Here is a 21,892-nt window from a genome sequence, read left to right on the forward strand (position 1 = left end):
GAGTTAAAATTCTGTGATACAGGGACTATTATCCTGGCAGTTGTAAGGGATTTTTGTGCGAGGAAGCAGGGCTGACAAAGAGGGCACTGTGCACGCTCCATCTGTAACTGAGCACTTTCACACTGCAATTTAGGAAGTGTGCAGTTCAGGAAATTGCTGGCTTTGGCTGGAGCATACTTTAACTGCAAGGAAAATTTTATTCATCACTCAAGTAATTGGCAGTTTTAATACCTTGTTTATAATTACTTAATAAACAAATGAACACATAAACCAAAGATTGTATGGCCTGTTATCTAACTCGTAGCCTTATTTGACCAACGTGATAGACACCTGTGGGTCTCCCTCTCCCTCCCACAAAAAACCAGTTTGTTCCATTTATTGCAAAAATCTATAGCTGAGCCCTTTCTTTGTGTTGTTAAATGTTAAGTGTGGCTGTCCTAGCCTCAGACAGCCCGGGGAGCCAAAACCAGATGCAGAGTTTGATGGGAGGCAGTGACTAGGGACGGGGGGGAGGGTGGGGGCGGCGTTGGAGAGAGGGGAGCATTTCAGGGTTACTCTGCTGTTTGTGGGAGGACATCCTGGTAATGCAAACATTTGGGTTATGTGTTTAAGAGAACATTTTTGTCCCCTAAAGTGTGGTTTTGTTTAACCCACACACCCTGACCCTAAGGCCCTGTGGCTTGTCTCTTGGACTAAATCCATCTCCGGGATCTAGAAATTGACTAATTGTCTCACTTGCATTCCCCTGTACCTCACAACTAGATCAAGGAGTTTATACACTGGCAAATCCAGATGTGGGAAATGGTCAAAATCAGAGGTCATGGCTGACTTGACTCTACACAAAGTCTGTAAGACTTTATGGGAGACTAAGGGGCTTGATACTTGTTACTTGTAAATAGGACTGTTACCCCCCCCTTTTTTTTTAACCTTACTGTAATCACAGACAAATTCAGCTTTTAAGATCTATCACCTATGCCTGTTGCCTTGTATAGGATAACTTCAGAGTGAAGAGTTAGATTCCCTGATGACCTGAATCAAAACACATGAGTCCCTGCAGTCCTTAAAAGTAACATATGGAGGATTTTAACAATGTTTTGAGAAGTTTTGTTTGTTGTTGTTTAAATAGAAAAGGTCCAACTTGTTTTCTCCCCTTATTGTTCTTTCCTGTGGGGAAATCAGCACCTGACATTGGCACGTATTCAGGAAGTTGGTCTTCTTCTCTGGTGGATGGCAAACATATGCACACCCCTGGGTTGTCTTCCTGGGGTGCAAGCAAGACTGGGGAGACCCTGTTTCCAGGGCATCCTTAGTGTTGGCATGGTGATGGCTCCATGAGCCAGTGTTGATTCCCACATTAGTTTGAAACCAGAAGTTCAGCATTTCTGCAAGGGTGAGAAGTTGTGGCCCTTTCTGGGGGTGCATCTCCACATAAGAACTTAATTGCCAAAATATGTTTGACAGTGTATTCTATGAAACTAGCCTTCAGCAATTGCTTTGGGACCAGTATGGCCTCATAGGTTAAAAGCTCTGGTTTCCTAATTTTACAATTATCTATAATATCTCTACTAGAGAAACATTTCTGTGATTAAATGGCATACTGTATGAACAATGCTTAGCCTCAGCTTGACATTTGAGATGTTCTCAACGTTCTTAGGTTTCATGCGCAGTCCAGGACAGAGGGGTAGAGACCTATCCCCCTACTTCAGAGGAGCTCAGAGTATGGCAGAGAAGGTACTCTGAACTCAAGGACCTTCTGAGATGGTGAGAGGCCTATGTGTTATAATGAAACTCTCAAAGCACTATAGAAATACGGTATTGGTAGAAAGATACACACATGAGATGTATTTCCTAAGTTTTCCCATTAAATGAGGCTTACACATAGACTATGTATAAAAATAGCAGTGTGTGACATATCATGTATAGAGTTCTGCCTAGAGCCTTCAGATTCTTTCATTGTTCCGTGGGTTGTAAAGAGACCTTCTTTGTAAGTGGAGTTTGTTTTCATCCTGGCCTTCCTACGTTGACATGTTGTTTTCCCCTGCCAAATGATGGTCTAAAAAGTCCAGGGGCGCCTGGGTGGCTCAGATGGTTAAGCGTCTGCCTTCGGCTCAGGTCATGATCTCAGGGTCCTGGGATCGAGCCCCGCATCGGGCTCCCTGTTCCAGCAGGGAGTCTGCTTCTCCCACTCTCTCTGCTGTTCCCCCTGCTTGTGCTCTCTCTCTCTGTCAAAAATAAATAAAATCTTTAAAAAAAAAAAGTCCAGGCTCCCTGATGTAATATGACAAATAAGATGGCTTGCGCATCAGTTTGATTCCTGTTTTCTAGCAAGATTGTCATTTAGTGTTGAATTTCCCCTTGAAAGCTGTTGTACTGTTGACCTTTTAAGAGATTTGACTTGGCCTCTTTTGTTTTGTTTTGTTTTTCATCTGTGGTGTAGTATAGGGCTCACCAGTGGAACTTTCAGTGATGAAATGTTCTGTATGTGCACTGACCCATTTGACAGCCACCAAGCACATGTGGGTGTTGAGAACCTGAAATTTGGCTACTGTGATTAAGGAACTGAATTTTAACCTTTAATTTTAATTTAAAGTGCTACATGTGGCTACCATATTGGTCATCATGGTCTGGTGTTTAAGACTGTTAATGTCAAACTATTAATCTAATTAAATAGAGATTATTTAGACTGGTGTGCTTTTACGTAATAACCTTTATAATATTCAAAGCCCTGGAGCATATCCACTGTTTTCGAAGACTATGGCAATACCTTGAAACTTGCTATTTCTTGAAGAAAAAGAGAGCTCTTTAGCATGGCTTAAAAAAAAGAAAAAACCAATCTGATGAGTATTTTAAGTTCATTGGTACCTGTCGTATGGGTACTGTTCAGGAGAAGAATTAGAAATAGCTTAGGAATCAAGAAAAAGAATAGGGAACTAACACATCAGTGCCTGGAATGCCAACTCAGTGTTAGTCAATTTATATGCCATTTAATAAAATAATAAGGAAGATGGACTGGTAACCAAAAAAAAAGATAAAAATCAGACAGTCTTTAGGTGCTTAGCGTTTGGATAGCCATGGCTGTTAAACGCACCCAGATTTATATAGGAGTGCTTTCATACCTTCTAATATGATTTACTATTTAAGGTGAAATTAAAGTGACATAAGAATTGCTGTTTAACTTTTAAAAGTACAGTTTTAGAACTGTAGTTTTCCATATTTCTGAAGAACAGATTAGGAATAGAAAATATTTCTCACCTTTCAGATTGTTGTATTATTATTAACCCTGTCACCTGTGCTATCCTTAAATTCCAGAGCTGGAAACAGAATTGTTGAAATATTACCTGAACATCTGAAACAATTTCAATCCCTCGAAACTTTGGACCTGAGCAGCAATAACATTACAGAGCTTAAAACTCCCCTTCCGCCTCTACAACTCAAATATCTGTAAGTCAAGTCTTTAACAAAAATACTCACCTATGATGAAAATACCATGTCATAATAATAAAAAATCAACTTTAAGATGTAACAAAATCTGCCTTTTTTTTTTAACTGCTGGTGTATCAGCAACGTAACTTTCTTATTGACATGTAATTTGCTATAAACCCAAATAACCACAGTCTTTATTCTGTTGTTGCACTTTCGGATTACAAAAAATTAGGCATCCTTTATTAGAAAAACTATGTGGAATTAAAAGTGCTTCTTTAAAAAATTAAACCACTCTTTGTTTCATTAATAAGTGAATTTTATAAAAATTGGATAAGCATCTGTAACAAATTTTTATACCTTTCAAATATTCCAGTCACTCTTTCTTTAGCAGTATGTGTGAATCGTAGTCAACGTTGGTCCAAAAGGACCCAAAGACTTAATTTTTAAGTGTCCGTTCATACAAATGATGGTTAGGTTCTCTGGAGATTATAATACAGAGAGTATATGTGTTTTAACTTTCTAAAGAGCCAGAAGGAGAAGCTCATCTTCAAACTTTTAACAGGTATCTCAACAGCAACCGAGTCACTTTAATGGAACCTGGGTATTTTGACAATCTGGCCAACACACTCCTGGTGTTGAAACTGAACAGGAACCGAATCTCAGCTATCCCACCCAAGATGTTTAAACTGCCCCAACTGCAACACCTGTAAGTAAGATATCCTCTTAGACAGTGTTTCTTCATCTCCTCTGAACCCTTGGTGTCTGTTGCCTAAAATCCACAACGTGACCGAAGGAGTTTAGAAGCAAGGCTGTGGCTCTCTTCCCTTCGAGAACTAGAGTGGCCGAATTTCTGAATCGGAAAGAGCTTTCACAGTCACCTAGTGCAAACTCCTGCCTGACAGGGCAGGTTCGATTGTTACTGAAGGAAGGAACAGTGTCGTCACTGAACTATCTCCATACAAAGGCATCATTGTGGCACTGGCGAAATCATGGTGACGCCCAACAGCTGTGGTTTATGAAAATAATACCGACAACTCCAGGAGGCTCTATAGCTTAAGTGGCTGCAAAGAGCTGTCTCGTTAATGGTGGTGGAACGATCTGTGAACAGGCTCCTACAATATAGTGGTTTTCAAACTTGGCTTCACATTATAGGCACTGGGGAGCTTTTAAAAATCCCAGTGTGGGCGCCTGGGTGGCTCATTCGGTTAAGCGTCTGCCTTCGGCTCAGGTCATGATCCCAGGGTCCTGGGATCGAGCCCTGCATCGGGCTCCTGGCTCAGCAGGGAGCCTGCTTCTCCCTCTCCCACTCCCCCTGCTTGTGTTCCTGCTCTCGCTATCTCTCTCTCTGTCAAATAAATAAATAAAATCTTTCTTTAAAAAAATTAAAAAATAAAAATATAAAAAAATCCCAATGTCCAGGCCACACCCTAGACCAATTATATTAGAATCTCTGGGGGTAAGATCCAGGCTTCGGTAATTTTTAAAACTCTTCAGGTGATTTCAGTGTGCAACCAAGGTTGAAAATGACTGCCTTGAAGAGAAAGCATTAAACAGAAAAAGAACCGTGAAAGAGAGTAACCAACTTTTGTAAGCAGAATAAGCCCTGCCTCTGAATAGACTTCATGTTTTAACATAATATTCAGTCTACTCACTCTGGATAATCTAAAAACAAATACACTGAGTTGATAAGCGTTTTAGAAATTAAGGCGTAGTCTAGTTTCAATATTTCACTATTCCAAAAATATATCACACATTTCAGGAGGAAATTCACTCCCTGCTAATAAATCCGAATTCTTCTCAATAAAAATGTTTAGAAATTTAAAACCTTCTGTGTAATTTAATACAGGCTAGTTTAACTATATTGTAGTAATGTCACATTTTATTACCACCTCCAGAATTTTGTCGTATAAGCTGTTTAACTATTCTATCCAATGCAGTGAACTGAACCGGAACAAGATTAAAAACGTAGATGGGCTCACATTCCAAGGGCTCGGTGCTCTGAAGTCTCTGAAAATGCAAAGAAATGGAGTAACAAAACTTATGGATGGAGCTTTTTGGGGGCTGAGCAACATGGAGATCTTGTAAGTGTGGCTTATCACAGTTCCTACTTCGGTAGTATGATTGTGGAGTGCTATGAAATCCTATGTTAAAATCTCATAATTTACAATCTTATAATTTAATACTCAGTTTTGTTTCAGGTAACATGACTGAGAATTTATAAGCCTGTTGTATTTTTTGCTGATGTCTTTATATAACAAAAGCTAAACATCTTGTAACAATAGGAATATGTAATAGGTTGTAATCATATGTCTCCTTTGAAGAGACTAGATAATGAACTTTTGATCCTGCTTTTGACTCTTATTGTAAATGTAGGCAGCTGGACCATAACAACTTAACAGAGATTACCAAAGGCTGGCTTTACGGCTTGCTGATGCTGCAGGAACTTCATCTCAGCCAAAATGCCATCAACAGGATCAGCCCTGATGCCTGGGAGTTCTGCCAGAAACTCAGTGAGCTGTGAGTTGCCTTTTATTCTCCTCAGGTTCGAGAGCAGGGATCATGCCAGAACATGAGCTTCTTACCACTGATCTGTGAAATTTTCATAACAAAGTTTCCAGGGTGACAGCTTTTTTCACATGCAACCTAGTCATATTTTTGTTGTGATAAGTTGAAGCCAACTGTGTTGTTTGAGTTCTAGGGCACATGGTCTAAATCAGTGATGGGCTATTTTCAAATAAAGAGAATTTTTTTTAATTACTAGGATTAGAAATAATGTTTACCTGAGTATTATTAAGAAGGCAGAGTGTTAAAATAAGGATTATTGTGGTTACATATATTACCTGTTGTTTGAAAACAAATCATTGTGTTGAATTGGAAAATAAAGGCTATTATTTGTTTTTGTTTTTTGTTTTTTTTTTACAGGGACCTAACTTTCAATCACTTATCGAGGTTGGATGATTCAAGCTTCCTGGGCCTAAGCTTACTAAATACACTGCACATTGGGAATAACAAAGTCAGCTACATTGCTGATTGTGCCTTCCGGGGGCTTTCCAGTTTAAAGACTTTGTAAGTACACATTTTGTTCTCCATACATGAACCTAATTGGTTCCTAAATGTGCCCACTTTTCTCCAAGCAGATTTCCTTTGTTGTGAAGGAAATATGTATAGACTCAGAAAGTAGTGTCTTAATCTTTCCCAGATCAGTTTGATTAAAATCAGTCCATTTCATCCATATGTGTTTCTTAGAGGGATTAAAAAGGACAATGATCAGATTGGTTTGGTGATTACACTTAGCCTTCTCAGGATCTCCAGGAAGTTGGTAACTGCTCAAAAGGGAAACAATTTTAAATCCACTGATTTTTCTTTATAAAAATGCAGATTAGAAAAGTACCCAGAACATAAAAGATATACAAAGGGCAGCAAAGGAAGATGCCTGTTTATCATATCCAGACTTGATCTCTGTCCTAAGAGGAAGAAGGCAGAGTTGGATTAATTGACCTTTGAAGAATCTCTGAAATGTTCATTTTAATGTTGTGCAATGGGCTTTTTTGTTTTTGCACTGTCAGAAACTTTTGCTCTGTTCACTATTTGAAGCATTACATAATTGAAAGACATGCTGTGTGCTTTGGCCAGCTCCTACTTGTGTGGTTGGAGCAGTGGTTTTAAAGTTTAATGTATTTTTCAGATTGTTCAGGTCTTTCAGAATTTAGTCATCTTGATAGAGGAATTAATAGGACTGAATCAACTGTCCTGATTTTGGACAAAAACTTAGTGTTGGGAGAGGGAAAGTGTTTTCTATTGTTTTGTAAGGGGTGGAGATGACGTGGGGGATTATGAGGAATTTATTACAAATTACATGCCTCCTGGGTGGCAATATTAGCTTTCTGAGCATCTCTCTAAGGAGAGTGCTTATATCTTTTGTTAAGTGCCTGGTACCAGTTTCGGTAACATTTCTTCTTATAATTAGGGATCTGAAGAACAATGAAATTTCCTGGACTATTGAAGACATGAACGGTGCTTTCTCTGGGCTTGACAAACTGAGGCGGCTGTGAGTAGGATTTGCTTCATGGTTGCCTCCCTGTCTGACCTACACCTGTTGAAGTCCATTCTGCAGGATGAGATTTGAGAGAGTTTAGAACTAGAGGCTGAATCTGGTCGCTTCCCTTGGTCATCTCCCCAGATGAGTGTTGTTATACAGGATGGGTATTAATTAGCTTTTCTTCCTTGGTATGGCGGTTTTCTCCAACACTTTGGTGAGCTGTGACTTATTTTAATATCCAGCCCAGAATTTTAAATTGTTTCAAGTGCTTAGAATCTTGGGATTATCGTTGTATGGAAGGACACTCCTGATCTCACCATTTTGGAACTTTCAGTGTTGCGTTCTGCTCACAGAATCTGTAAGTGGCGAGCCCCAGTGCCCACTGGTAACACTGCTGTAGGCTCCAGGCAGTACAGGCAGAAACCTGCTTCTGTTCGCCTTACAGTGGCCCTGTCGGTGGCCGGACCCTGTGTCCGAAGTTTTCAAGTCGAGTTCCATATAGCCCTAAACTTCCGTGGGTGATGAAACTATCCATGGGCAGGGAGCGTAAGAAGACCTCCACTATTGTCTGTTTTACTAATTATAGTTCTGAGACCATTTACCTGGAAGGAAGTTTCTACCTCTTCCTAAGAAGACTTTGAAAATCACGTCTTTAATTTAACCGCCGGAGTAACTTATTGAATACCTATATTTGCCGGTTCTCTCTTGAATGCTTTGAGACCATGCTGAACTATGTTACTGAAATAGGTGGCATGAATACGTTTGTACAGGGTATATCATTTAATTGAAGAAAATAGAATTGTTCACAATGATTTTTTTTTCCCCACATTGATTTTAAAAGAGATTCTTTTCATGAGAATTCCACCCCCAAATGGGGCTTTAACTATTCCATTGTAACTTTTTTTTTCCCCCCTCAGAATACTCCAGGGAAACCGGATTCGATCTATTACCAAAAAAGCCTTTACCGGTTTGGACGCATTAGAACATCTGTGAGTGACTGGAATTTAGTTACCCTAAAGGAGTCTAAGATGGTTACCTATTTATCTGTCATGAAAGATAAACTAGAATCTAATTTTGTTGGCATTCTCTCTGTACCATAAAGTATATTTACACATCTGCTTATCCTCTACCAGTTTATCTACGTACCTATATCTATATGAAGGTATATAGGTATACATTTTCCTCTGCATTTGAGGACATCACTATACATTATTGGGTTTTCTTTCAGTTATTTTTCTTAAGTAGTGATATATGTAATTTTCAAAAACCTACCATTTATTGTGCACTTACTATACATCAGGCATTATGCCAGGTATTTATATATATAGTCTCATTTAATCCTCATGAGAAAATTATCCAGTAGCTCCTGTTACCTTTATTTTTAAGAAGTGGAGGTTTTGAGTATATCCATTGATTCTGTTGAACAGTTAAGATGGTGACTTTCATTTTAAAGATTAAAAAAGCAATTTCCCACGGTCCTTAGGAGTGACATTAGGAGGGTAGTGACACTACTTTGAGACTTTTATTAGTTTGTCATTGCTGTTGTTTAATTATAAAACATAAAACCTGTTTTCCTACCTTTGTTCTTTCTCTTGTTCGGTTTTGCTACCAGCGCATCGGCTCGCAGTTGCCCGAGGCAGGACTCACACCAGGGCTGCCTCTGCTGTCCGTGTCCTTGTGCCACACTAGCTCTTGTCTTCACAGTCTCTGCGCCACCCCCTCACATGTTTTTGAAATGACATTTAGGGAACGCAGATATTTCCAGCCACTAGGAGGGCAAGCTAGCCAGCCTTGATAGGAGTCAAAACCTGCACGAGCGCTGAACCAACCAGCTTCTTACAACCATGGGAATATTTCCACTTGTACAGAAAAAGTAAAAAATGATGTAAAAGATCTCCACTCTAGTAGGGAATGTTTATAGCCAAAAGTTTTAATATCAACTTGGACAAAAGAAGTTCGGAACACATTTGGGCAAACCCACATTTGCACTGTGTTTGAGAGAGACGATTTTGCCATTGTCTGTGACCACCTTGTTGTCTTCTGACTCATTTATTAGTTTGAGGGAGATTTGGATTGCTAGCCACGCTGACAGAAGCAATTCAGGCTGGAGTCAGATGGTTCTGCAAAGCAGAATTTGGAAGGGCGGACCAGTGTTGCTGGACTTCTTGAAACAAATTATTTTCAAAGGGAAACTAGCCAAAGGGTTTGTCATCTGACCCATTTCATTTCTGGGAAAGTGGAATTAGTGGATCAGTGGAGTATTAACCTCTGCTGCAGTTTTTTAAACTGTCTTGACTCTCCCAGCCTCTTTCTCTGCCCATGTTTGGTACCTTTGTCCTCTGTTGACCCTCATCTCATTCAGAATCCTTTATGTATACTCTGACCCCATAAAGAAAAACAGAGTAGTAATCATTGTGGAGAGTGCTTTAATTCAAACTGCTTGTAAGCACTAGTTAAAAATAAATTGAGCCTAGAATATTCTCTGGTTTTATAAATGTCCTGCCCAAAGTGTGTTTTAAAAGCAAGTACATCTTGTCTGAACGCCTTACTGTCTCTACTAGTGAGTTGTGTGTGGCGGAATGGGTTACTGACCAAGAGCATAGGTTTTGAAATGGAAAATAATTGAGTTCACATCTTCCCCTTTCATGGTGAACAAGGTAGTAAAACCATATTCTTTTGGGTTGCTATGAGGAATAAATGTAATACTACGTAAATGTAAATCATTTAACGCAGTGCATGTCATAGAAAGTATTTTATACATGATGGGTTTTTTAAAAAGCATAACTATGAGAAATTTTACTTGTGTATTTAAAAGTTACTATTGGTTACTAATTTGAATATTGAGAAACGCAATAAAATAATACAGCAGAACAAACCATAAAACTATAAAAAAAAATACAGCAGAACAGCTTAGTAGGCCCTCATGAGTCAAATAACCTGGACATGATGATATAAAGCAAATCTTTTTTACTATAACAGAACCTGCCTCTGGTACAAATATTCGTGTTCTTTGATCCAAGGTTCCTAATGGGTTCTTCTGGAGTTGCCCAGTTGGTGCATTTCAGCACATGGAGTAGTTTGGTGAATGGGGTGGGCAGTGTGGGCCCAGCTTTTGCCTGAGGCAGGCAGTGATTCCCTCTAATGTATTCAATTTGGTTGTTTTCAGAGATCTGAGTGACAACGCAATCATGTCATTACAAGGCAATGCATTTTCACAAATGAAGAAACTTCAGCAATTGTAAGCTTTCCTTTTCTTTCCAAGAGTTTCAAATGAAACATGGTGTCAGGGAAGCTGTCGGCGGGGGGGGCGGGGGAGGGGGCATGTCAGCCTAGATCACGTGTCTGTAAAATGTATCTAGCGCGTTCTTAGCGTTACTTAATTTTTATACCAGAAAGCAAAGGGAGTTGGTGATTTGTTTCTTTTGTTGAGAAGTTTTTTTGTTTCTGTTACGAATTTGCAATTTAAATTTGTGGGACCTGATCATGATAGCAAGCCTTCAGGAGTGAGGTGTTTTCAATATATCAGCACTTCTCCCTCAGTAGGTCAGTAAGAACAACAACATGGTGCTAATATTTCATACATTTTAAGATGGACTAGAGAATATTTATTGCATGGGGTGTGTGTATTTGGTTTCCACATCCACTGCTTTGTTAATATTTACTTGAGTTAGTTTACTCGTAGAATCTGCATTTCATATAAAACAAATTGAACGTAATTACTCTCCTCAGGCATTTAAATACATCAAGCCTTTTGTGCGATTGCCAACTAAAATGGCTCCCACAGTGGGTGGCGGAAAACAACTTTCAGAGCTTTGTAAATGCCAGTTGCGCCCATCCTCAGCTGCTAAAAGGAAGAAGTATTTTTGCTGTTAGCCCAGATGGCTTTGTGTGTGGTGAGTTGTAACTGTTGCCTCTGCCTTCATTCTTCTTTTTTCCCCTCCAACAAATGGTCTTGAATAAGCTTATGTTCTCTTAATGAAGCTTTTATATCTGCTGAGGTAGATGGAAATGGATCTATAGTGTGCTGATGATTTTAATGTTACAGATGAGAAAGAGTTTCCTTAAATGTCTTTGTTTGGACATCAGGGGGATTGGGTGGAACGAGGGCCTTAGATCTTGGGAGAACTGATGGGCAGTCAGAACCCCCCCTCCTCCCTAAATCTCAGCATCTGCGTCTGTGAAGTGGGAAGTGACTGGCTTGTGGAGACGCTGAACCTAACCCACGTCAATGCTGCGTGTTGGGGTACAGGGGGGGGAATTATCAGCTCGTGATTTACAGGCTGCTAAAAATTTTGCTCCTAGTGGTTAAAATATTACATGTAATAGAAAGTTTGAATTTATTATCAGTCAGCGTAAGGTCCATTGTTTTAGCGTCTAAGAATCTCAGCGCTAGAAATCTCAAACCTCACGTAGCTAGTCAGCAGATCCGGATCAAAACCCCAGGTTCTCCTCTTCCTGCTGCAGACTTCTGTGGACTACACTACACTGCTGTTTACTATTCACTGCCATGGAGACCTTTGTAAAAATAAATGTGCACATAGAACACAAAATCAAAGTTAGCTTAAATTTTAGCATGTGTGTTAAGATACTACAGAACCCCATTTTACATTGGCCTTTAAAAATTTATTTGAAACTTCTTTGCCTACGATTGTTTAGTCAAGTACAAGAAAAATACGTTTTTTTTTAGGTTGCAGCATTAAACAGTGCCAACAGTTTCTGGAAATAAAATGTCTGATGTAGCTTTTGGATCTAAATAAGCTTTGGCATTCGTCTAGAAGGGCCTGAGCCATGCCTTTCCCATGGTGCTTATTTCGCAGTTCTCTAGTCCCAAGATAAGAACTCTCTATTATTTGGGGACGTGTATATGGTGTCTTTAGATTTTTCTTTCAGTCCCTCCATTGTGAATCTAAACATTGATTTATCAGATGAGAATTCTAGAATAATCATACAGAAGAAGAAACCATCTTGATGACAACATGGTATTGGAAGTGAGCAGCATTGGAGTTCCCAGAGCATTCCCAAAGCCTCTCCGCACACGCACACGCGCACACACACACACACACACACGCGTGTCCTTCTTCCAGAGCACTCAGATAATACATTTTGGTAGATCTAAGCTCTTTCCTTCTGGGTTTAGACCATCTCCAAGAAAGTGCAGTTCAAAAAAGGTAACTTCTCCAGAAAGTCACAGAGAACTAAAAATAACCGTTAGGAATGAAAGAGTTGCCCAGCTCTAATTATCATGCGGCTCTGACAGTGGAGTACAGCGGCCTGATTGATGGTCCACCCTCAATCCCATGCTGAAGCCAGGGTCTCAACAGGGAGTTTGAGAGCTGGTTTTTCTTTTGCTGAGGATTATTTGTTTCAACTCTATCTAAAAATTACTGCTCTTTAATATGGGTTCTGTTTTTGGTAAATGGGGTATTAATTGCTATCTTTAGTGATACTGATTTCTCAGTTTTGCTGCTGCTTATTTGTGGATAACATGGGAAAAACTGCAGTTCCTACCAGTAACGTTTAAGGATGATCCATGAGCCTAAAAGTTTCTTAGTTGATTTCTTCTTGTATTTATATTTAAAAAAGCATAAGGGGGGGGGCGCCTGGGTGGCTCAGTCGTTAAGCGTCTGCCTTCGGCTCAGGTCATGATCCCAGCGTCCTGGGATCGAGTCCCACATCGGGCTCCCTGCTTGGCAGGAAGCCTGCTTCTCCCTCTCCCACTCCCCCTGCTTGTGTTCCTGCTCTCGCTATCTCTCTCTCTGTCAAAAAAAAAAAAAAAAAAAAAAAAAAACCCATAAGGGGCCTAGGATAAACTTTAAACTAATTTGTTCACTTCAAATAGAGACTGACACCTATTTATCAATCATTAACTGAGATGAGACTATTATTTTGGAATATAAACACTCTCCCAGGCCATCATTTCAACATGAGGACTGTTAGTCTATCTATGAAACATACACAAAGGGTAAAACCTAAGCCCTCACTTGTTTTGAGTTTCTTGGTATTAAAAACTGAGTAGCGTTTGGACTCCTAGGCCTTAAAATTGTCCTGTTTCCTCCTCTCCATCTTGAACAGATGATTTTCCTAAGCCCCAGATCACTGTCCAGCCAGAAACACAGTCGGCAATAAAAGGTTCCAATTTGAGTTTTATCTGCTCAGCCGCCAGCAGCAGTGACTCCCCAATGACTTTTGCTTGGAAAAAAGACAATGAACTACTGCATGATGCCGAAATGGAAAACTATGCACACCTGCGGGCCCAAGGGGGCGAGGTGATGGAGTACACCACCATTCTCCGGCTCCGCAATGTGGAATTTACCAGTGAAGGGAAATACCAGTGTGTCATCTCCAATCACTTCGGTTCATCCTACTCTGTCAAAGCCAAGCTTACAGTAAACAGTATGTGATCTAACTTTTCCATTTGCATTTAAAGACACCTTTTAGATTTGGTTTTCTCTCTTTCTCTTATTCCTAACCCTATCTTCTGTTCACAGCTCCCCACCTCACCCTTCCTTTCTCTACCTCTCACTCCACAAAACTAAGATTCTTGGTATCTGCATGAGCAGTTATTGCGTTTAGGACCCCATCATGGAGGGTAGCACAGAGATGAGCCACCCGTGGGTTGTGCTCTTTGGGAGTTCACAACATATGAGTCGGATGTGGGAGGCCGTGAGGCGTTCCAGCACACCACCTTTAATTCAGAGATCTGGGTTTGATTCCTGCCACTCCGGCTTATAGCTGTGTGACTCTTACCAAGTTACTTAACTTTCATGTGCCTCCATTTCCACATCTTTCTATTAGGAACAATAGTACCTACCTTACAGAGATATGATAATTAGATAAAATAATTGGTGTAAAGGACTTATCCTGGAATACAGTGAACACTCACCAAATGCAATAAGTATTAGCTGCTGTTAATAAATTAAATATGTAATTGTTTGCTCTGTGTGACCCGAATACATTTTTTTATGACAGGAACCTCACCACTCTATTATCTAATCATTTGTACCTTCCATGGTAGAAGATTTTTGTATATGATTCATTAATGCATTCATTCTATAAATGATTGTTGAGGCCTGATGCATAGAACAATTTTGAGTTTAAAATTGTAGGACAAAACACAGATCTAAAGTCATAGAATGTTAGAGCCAGGAGGGACTTAAAAAAAAGAAGATGATGAAGTGAGTGGTCAGGGTACAGAGAGATTAATTGATTTGCCCAAGATCTCACAGATAATTACTGAGGAAACTAAAAAGTAACTGGAAAATAGGAGAAAGACCTTCAGTCCGTATAGGAGGTGACCTGTGTCTCTGCCTGACTTCATCATTTCTGTACCTGTGTGTAACCTTGAGGGGATCTCTTCATCTCAACTTCAGATTCCTTGTCTTGCAATCAGAAATAACCCCAGCCTGACCTATGGCAGGGGCATTTGTAAGTATATATTAAAAAAAAAAATGAAAATGAACCTCTAAAACTCTATAGTGCTAATGCCCACATTCTTTCTCTGATTTCAGTGCTCCCTTCCTTCACCAAGACCCCCATGGACCTTACCATCCGTGCTGGGGCCATGGCACGCTTGGAGTGCGCTGCCCTGGGACATCCAGCCCCGCAGATAGCCTGGCAAAAGGATGGGGGCACAGACTTCCCCGCCGCGAGGGAGAGACGCATGCATGTTATGCCTGAGGATGATGTGTTCTTTATCGTGGATGTGAAGATCGAGGACATCGGGGTTTATAGCTGCACAGCTCAGAACAGTGCAGGAAGCATTTCTGCAAATGCAACTCTGACTGTCCTAGGTAAGTGGCTGCTGTCTGATTCTGTGATAGAAATTAAAGATACTAGCTCACCCAAAGGCCCTAAGTGTCAGGAGTTGTAAGGGTGACAGGTAATCCATAGGACACTGCCCTTCCCTAGAGAGAACAGAGGGCTTCTCAGGAGCTTTGAAGTCGGGAGTGCATTACATCTTTAAGTCTGTGGCCGGTGAGATGAATCCACTTCCTCTGTTCCAAGGGGCAGGGAAAAGTAAATGCTTTGTTGCCTCCCCCTTCCTGCTACTACTACTGCTACCAGTAGTCTTCACACTATAAAACATATACAAGAATCTAAAACTTGTGAGCAGATTGGGAAAGATCGACTCTTTTCTTGGCCTACCCCTCCATTCTGGAAATCAGAGTTTGTCTTTTAACTTTTGCCTGAACGGGAGCTTTTTAAAAAATGTGAACATGTTCATCACATGTGTATCTTTGGAAGAGTTGAGCAAAGTAACCTATGAACACCAAATTATTAAAAGTGCTTTCAGAATTTATGTATAGGTTTGGTCATCTAGTACTAGAAAGTTTCCCTTTAAAAATTTAAACATTCTGACTTTTTTTATCCATCAATATACCCCCATGCTTGAAATTACTTTTATACATTTTCTATCTCTAAGAAACGTCTAGAATTTTTGCATTGCCCCTCTTCCACCATTCCCAGTCTTGTCAAGAGTGAGAGAGATTGAGATTTAAAAAATAGTAAACATTATCCCTAACAGGTGTTACAACAAATGACAGGCAAATAATGAAATGAAATTCTGAATGTTGTATACGTATTTGGGCTTATCGAAGCATACGCATGAAGCCGTGGAAGAATACGATGTTGGGTTCTAATGTTAGTAAATTCAAGTGGTAGGTCTTACCATATGCAAAACCTAATTTCATTCAGGAGATTCAAGACATAACTTGTCATTTCAGAAACACCATCATTTTTGCGGCCCCTGTTGGACCGAACGGTAACCAAGGGAGAAACGGCTGTCCTGCAGTGCATCGCTGGAGGCAGCCCTCCTCCCAGATTGAACTGGACCAAGGATGACAGCCCCTTGGTGGTCACCGAAAGGCACTTTTTTGCAGCAGGCAATCAGCTGCTGATCATTGTGGACTCTGATGTCAGTGATGCCGGGAAATACACGTGTGAAATGTCTAACACCCTCGGCACTGAGAGAGGCAACGTGCGCCTCAGCGTAATGCCCACTCCCACCTGTGACTCCCCTCAGATGACTGTCTCGTCCTTAGACGATGACGGATGGGCCACCGTGGGTGTCGTGATCATAGCAGTGGTTTGCTGTGTGGTGGGCACGTCGCTCGTGTGGGTGGTCATCATATACCACACAAGGCGGAGGAACGAGGATTGCAGCATCACCAACACAGGTGTGTAAACAGAAGCTTGGCACGGGGTGCCATAGTCATGTGTGTTTGTGGTCCTGTGGTAATTTCCTTGCAGAATGTGTGTCCCACAGCCCAAGGCCCTGTGAGAAGGGTGACTCATTTGCTTCAAGCTGCAGGAATATGGTTAGCTAAAAATAACACCCCAGACCAAAATAAACCTGATGTTTAAAGATTAATCCTTTTTTGTTAAAACCTTATCAGGAGATCCTGTTGGCTGTGAGATATAGTCCAAAGCACGGAGTAAAACAGCCTCACTCCTTCACACAGAGGTGATGGAGAATAGGAGCAGCCCTTCATTTATGAGGTTTACGCTCTGACGTAGCGCTCTCTTGTCACATGTGTACCCGTGTGCATACGTGTGTGCAGGCGTCTAGGGAGGATTCTGTTACTAGTGGGAGGGGGCTGTGAATTGACTAATATGTGCAAACTCCTATATCGGTAGATATTAAGTCGGAAATATGGCAGAAATCAAGCTTAATTCAAGAGCTTAGATACTACCCCATGAAAATTCCCAAGGCTTTATCTTTTGAAGCATCTGTTTTTGACATTTGGGAGGGGCATCCAATAGAAGACAAAATAGAGAACTGGCTTGTGCTTCCCAGAGCGGCAGAGCCCTCATCTTCCTTACCTCAAGACGAGACAGTCAAGGTGGGCTTTCAGGAGTAGATTTATTTGACTTGTACAGAAGCCAAAAGAGTACATACTGTTCATCAGGGAAGGCTGTGGGGTATGTATGGTCGTTGGTGGTTAACAGAATGCTGTTGTTGGATTATAGATGAGACCAACTTGCCGGCAGATATCCCTAGCTACTTGTCATCTCAGGGAACCTTAGCCGACAGACAGGATGGGTACATCTCCTCAGAAAGCGGAAGCCACCACCAGTTTGTCACGTCTTCAGGAGGCGGGTTTTTCTTACCACAACATGACAGCAGTGGTAAGTGTTTAAAATGAACACTGGCTGTAGTTGTCTCGAAATAATCTGATGGAAGGCTCAAATACAGTATTAATTTTCACAAGCAGTCAATACACTCGTATATTAAGGAACTGGCCTAAGACCATTGGCAAAGCTGAAATTAAATACTGTTATGCCTTTTTCTTAAATACCAGAAAAGTCTTTGTTTCTGATATTAAGAGAAGACAAGTAGGAGAATTAAGGTTTAATTTCTGCATACAACGTGATAATTTCTTTACACTATAAATGTTCTTTGGCCCTGAATGTTCCCCTTTCTTAAATGACATTAACTGGTTTCATGTATGGTCTTAAAAGTCAAATGATTTAAAATTGTATTAGAGAAATCAAATTCTGACTCTTGCTTTAAGAACTGCATGGTTTAAGAATAATCCTGGAGGCACCATAATACACGCACACAAGCTTGGTTCAAGACCCGCTTCTGACGCTTAACTGTGTATCCTCGGGCAATTACATAGTACTTCCTTATTAGGTTGTTGTGAAATTAGATGATATTGGAAAACTGCATGGCGCTTGGCACATATTAAGGGCTCCAAAAGAGGAAACTATTGACATTCTCTTCAAGCATTTTACCATCTTTTCCCACAAGCATTTATTGAATATCTGCTCCACGGTGGACCCTGTAGTTGAGAGGGAAGAATATTTGTTTTCAGTCTCATAGTGTAGGCAGTAGCGAGATGAAAATTGCAACAAATAGTCACAAAGTGTTTGGCAAGGCAGTGACAGAGGGTGTAGAGATAGAAGATTTGCACATACAGGTGGGTGTTCTGGTTAGACTCATTTGGTTGCAAGCTTGTTCAAATGTAGCAGGGTTTACTGAAAAGACATTTAGGAAAGTTTAAAGTGACAGAACTGGAACATAATAATGCTGTGTTGCTTGGACACTGGGGCTGGGGATCTGTCAGCTGTGAGCAGCTCTAGGGGCCACAAGCACTAGTGATCACGTCTTGCACAGCCTGTCTGGGACTGCCCAGTTCCTGCTTCCCAGGCACATGGCCCATCGCGGCATCTCTCACCTGCACTGCATCTCTTGTCCTTCAACTGCTGTGGCCACTCCTAACTAACTGGCACATCATTTCTGGGTTGTTTGGCTTAGATACTCACAATAGCGGTTTTTTGTTTTTGGGGGGGTTTTTGGTTTTTTTGGCCAAGCTCATCTTTGAGCTGGGCATCCAGAGATGACTTGTTGAATGCCACTTGCTGGTCCTGCTCATCTGAAGGGGGCAGTGCTGATGGCATTGTGTGTTTCGGACCGTGGCCGCCTTGGCTGCAGTGTGCATATACAGATTGGTTTCTCTTGGAAGCCACTGCGGGCCGGCGCCCAGGTGAACGCATCAGTACAATGGTTCATCGAGTCCCCTCTTTGTAAGATGGCACAGATTTAGTCAGTTACTAATCCGTAGGCCTCAGTAAATGTTTAAAAACCCTACAATAAATTTCTCCAGTTTTTTCTTTTACATGCTATTCTATCCAAAATTTTTATCTATAAATATGGAAAATCCCCCAAGTGGAGAGAATGTTGAAGGGTACTTGAATCAAATTCATTCAGTGACTGAGATATCTGTTTTACAGGGACATGCCATGTTGACAATAGTAGTGAAGCCGACGTGGAAGTTGCCACGGATCCATTCCTTTGTCCCTTTTTGGGGTCCTCAGGCCCGGTGTATTTGAAGGGGAATGTGTACGGCTCGGATCCGTTTGAAGCCTATCATACAGGTATGTGGTTTTCTTACCCGAGTTCTGTTCTGTTCCCTGGAGGGACTTCCAGAAGCACTAACTCAATCTCTTTCTGATATTGTCCCCAAATTTAAAAGGTTGTGGCCCTGACCTGAGAACAGCCTTAATGGACCACTGTGAGCCCAGTTACATAAAGAAAAAGGAGTGCTACCCATGTCCTTATCCTTCAGAAGAATCCTGTGAACAGAGTGTCAGTGACATAGGATGGCCTTCACACGTGAGGAAGTTAATCAGCTCTACTTACTCTCAAAATGAAGGACCTGGAATGAGAAGTTTGTGTCTAAACAAGTCCTCTTTAGATTTTAGTCCAAGTTCAGAGCCAGCATCGGTTACTTTAAGTAATTCTTCCCTGGGTAAGTTTATTAAATTATTAGACACCTTGACTCAGGATTCCTATTCCAAGTTGCATGTGGGAGAGCAATGAGTATCAAATGCCGAACTTGTGAAAAATGTTTTTTTTTTTTAATCGTGTTGTCCTGATATCCTATGAGTTAGCATACGTATTCCTAAATGCAAAGTCAGACATGGGGGATTTTACTTGATTATGTGTTTAATCCATAACTAAGCCTTAGGAGCCTTCTGGTTAGCTCTGTGTGTGGCATCATCTAGAAGACAAGTTTTGGGAGTGACTTAGGAGCTCCATTTGTCAGCCATGTGGAAAAAGTGGTTTTGGGCTACAGCAGCTTTTGGGGTGGAGTTGTATGCGCTGCATGATTGTGGTTTGGGATGTCTGGTGGGTCACCCTTCGACCATAGTCCAAGGGTGGACAGTGTCTCACCTGGCAACAACTGCTTGTCAGCCAAGCTGGACGGCTTTGGCAGAGGAGACCGCCAGAGCCTTAAAGCCCAAGTTGGTGGTGGTAGACGCTGGCTAGCACCAAGACTCGTTTGTGAATTTTTTTGTCTAGTGTATGGGGATAACGGATGGAAGAACTGAGATCATCTTTTCACTGAATGGAGATACGGGAAAATGAACCACAAATTGTTTAAAAAAAAAAAAGAATTTTAAAATATTTTATGCAGCTTTTAAGAAATTTTGTCACAGTATATTTATATTCTCTTTTTTAAAAAATGAAAATATCTTTTATATGACTGACAAGAATTTGAGTCAGTTAAATAATATTTTGCCAGTAAAGAAGAAAGGGCAAGACATAAGGATTATTTTGAAAGAAACTTTCCATATCCAGGCACAATTTACTTGGAACCAACAATCCAGATCTCCTTCGTAGAGAATTGTGGAAATATTTTGCCAGTAAAGAAGACAGGGCAAGACATAAGGATTATTTTGAAAGAAACTTTCCATATCCAGGCACAATTTACTTGGAACCAACAATCCAGATCTCCTTCGTAGAGAATTGTGGACTGTCAAGAACTAAAGCCAGGATTTGGAAGAAATAATATTGGGGAACTTCATTGCTCAATGATTAATATTACTCTAGGTGATGAAATGTGATAAAGAATGGACATATGTATTCATTCCCCAGCTCCATTCTGTAAGTTCTCTCTCCGTAACACGGATGCACATACACCCGATAACATAAGTGACTTGTAGAGAACACTTACTCGTGCTTACGGGCTAAGATGCTCATTCATTTGAAATGTGTTTTGATTTACATGCTAGCCAATGGACCCATATGCTCAAGGGGTTTCTTTCTTTCAGGAACATTTGGAAAGCCGCTGAAGAGAGCTCATCTGGATGCCTTTTCAAGCTTTGGACAGCCAGTGGATTGTCAGCCAAGAGCCTTTCACCTGAAAGCTCGTTCTTCCCCAGACTTGGACTCTGAGTCAGAGGAATATGGGAAAGAAAGGACAGATTTTCAGCAAGAAAATCACACGTGTACCTATAAACAGACTTTAGAAAACCACAGGACTCCACATTTTCAGTCTTATGACTTGGACACATAGACTGAATGGGAGCAAAGAAGAGCTCAAACATACTACCTCAAGTGGACTTTTATTTAAAAGAGAGAATCCTATGTTTTTAAATGGAGTTATGAATTTTAAAAGGATAAAATGTCTTATTTATACAGATGGACCAAAATTACAAAAAGTTATAAAAATTTTATACTGGGAGTAACTTTCATATAAGAATACCTTTTTAAACTATTTTAACTTTGTTTTACGCAAAAAAAAAAAAATCTTATGTAAATTAATGGTATGAATCCATGACTATTTTATGTATTTTTATAATGCCAGATTTCTTTTTATTGAAAACGAGTACTAAAGCATTTTAAATAATACCTGTCTTGTACCCTTTTTGACTAGAGTTCACTTAATTTTATTTTGCACATTGCATTTAATAAAATGTGTCATTTTGATCCCAAGCCCCATCTATACAATTACAGTTTTTATTGTTTTCAACACATTTTAGGCTTAATAATTTCATATTATCGTGTCTCAAATTGATGGAAATTATACTCAGCACATTAAAATATGAGCAAAAAAATGACCATTCTGCCTAACACACAGTGTTGAGTTAATACAGACTCCAATCAGATTAGTGTATGTGAAAACACATTGTAAATGAAGA

The 21,892-nt window shown here is 40.4% G+C and overlaps 1 protein-coding gene across 2 annotated transcripts in view; it reads left to right on the top strand.

The window, feature by feature from the left end:
* Positions 1-21,356, top strand: part of LRIG3 (leucine rich repeats and immunoglobulin like domains 3) — a 43,942-nt gene extending 22,586 nt beyond the window's left edge. The window contains exons 4-19 of one of the 2 annotated variants that reach the window (XM_064590973.1): positions 3,310-3,441; positions 3,986-4,129; positions 5,361-5,504; positions 5,797-5,940; positions 6,346-6,489; positions 7,391-7,471; positions 8,380-8,451; positions 10,629-10,700; positions 11,192-11,355; positions 13,535-13,855; positions 14,971-15,252; positions 16,186-16,638; positions 17,432-17,590; positions 19,199-19,342; positions 19,441-19,716; positions 20,271-21,016. In XM_064590973.1, the coding sequence (XP_064447043.1) occupies positions 3,310-3,441; positions 3,986-4,129; positions 5,361-5,504; positions 5,797-5,940; positions 6,346-6,489; positions 7,391-7,471; positions 8,380-8,451; positions 10,629-10,700; positions 11,192-11,355; positions 13,535-13,855; positions 14,971-15,252; positions 16,186-16,638; positions 17,432-17,590; positions 19,199-19,342; positions 19,441-19,716; positions 20,271-20,299 (2,761 nt within the window). In that variant the 3' untranslated portion in view covers positions 20,300-21,016. The other variant, XM_045873074.3, reaches the window with a different exon arrangement.
* The last annotated feature ends 536 nt before the right edge of the window (positions 21,357-21,892 follow it).

The sequence above is a fragment of the Mirounga angustirostris genome, unplaced genomic scaffold, assembly GCF_029215605.1.
Source record: "Mirounga angustirostris isolate CCGP_5_RB_7025 unplaced genomic scaffold, mMirAng1.0.hap1 SCAF_5, whole genome shotgun sequence".
Lineage (NCBI taxonomy): Eukaryota > Metazoa > Chordata > Mammalia > Carnivora > Phocidae > Mirounga > Mirounga angustirostris.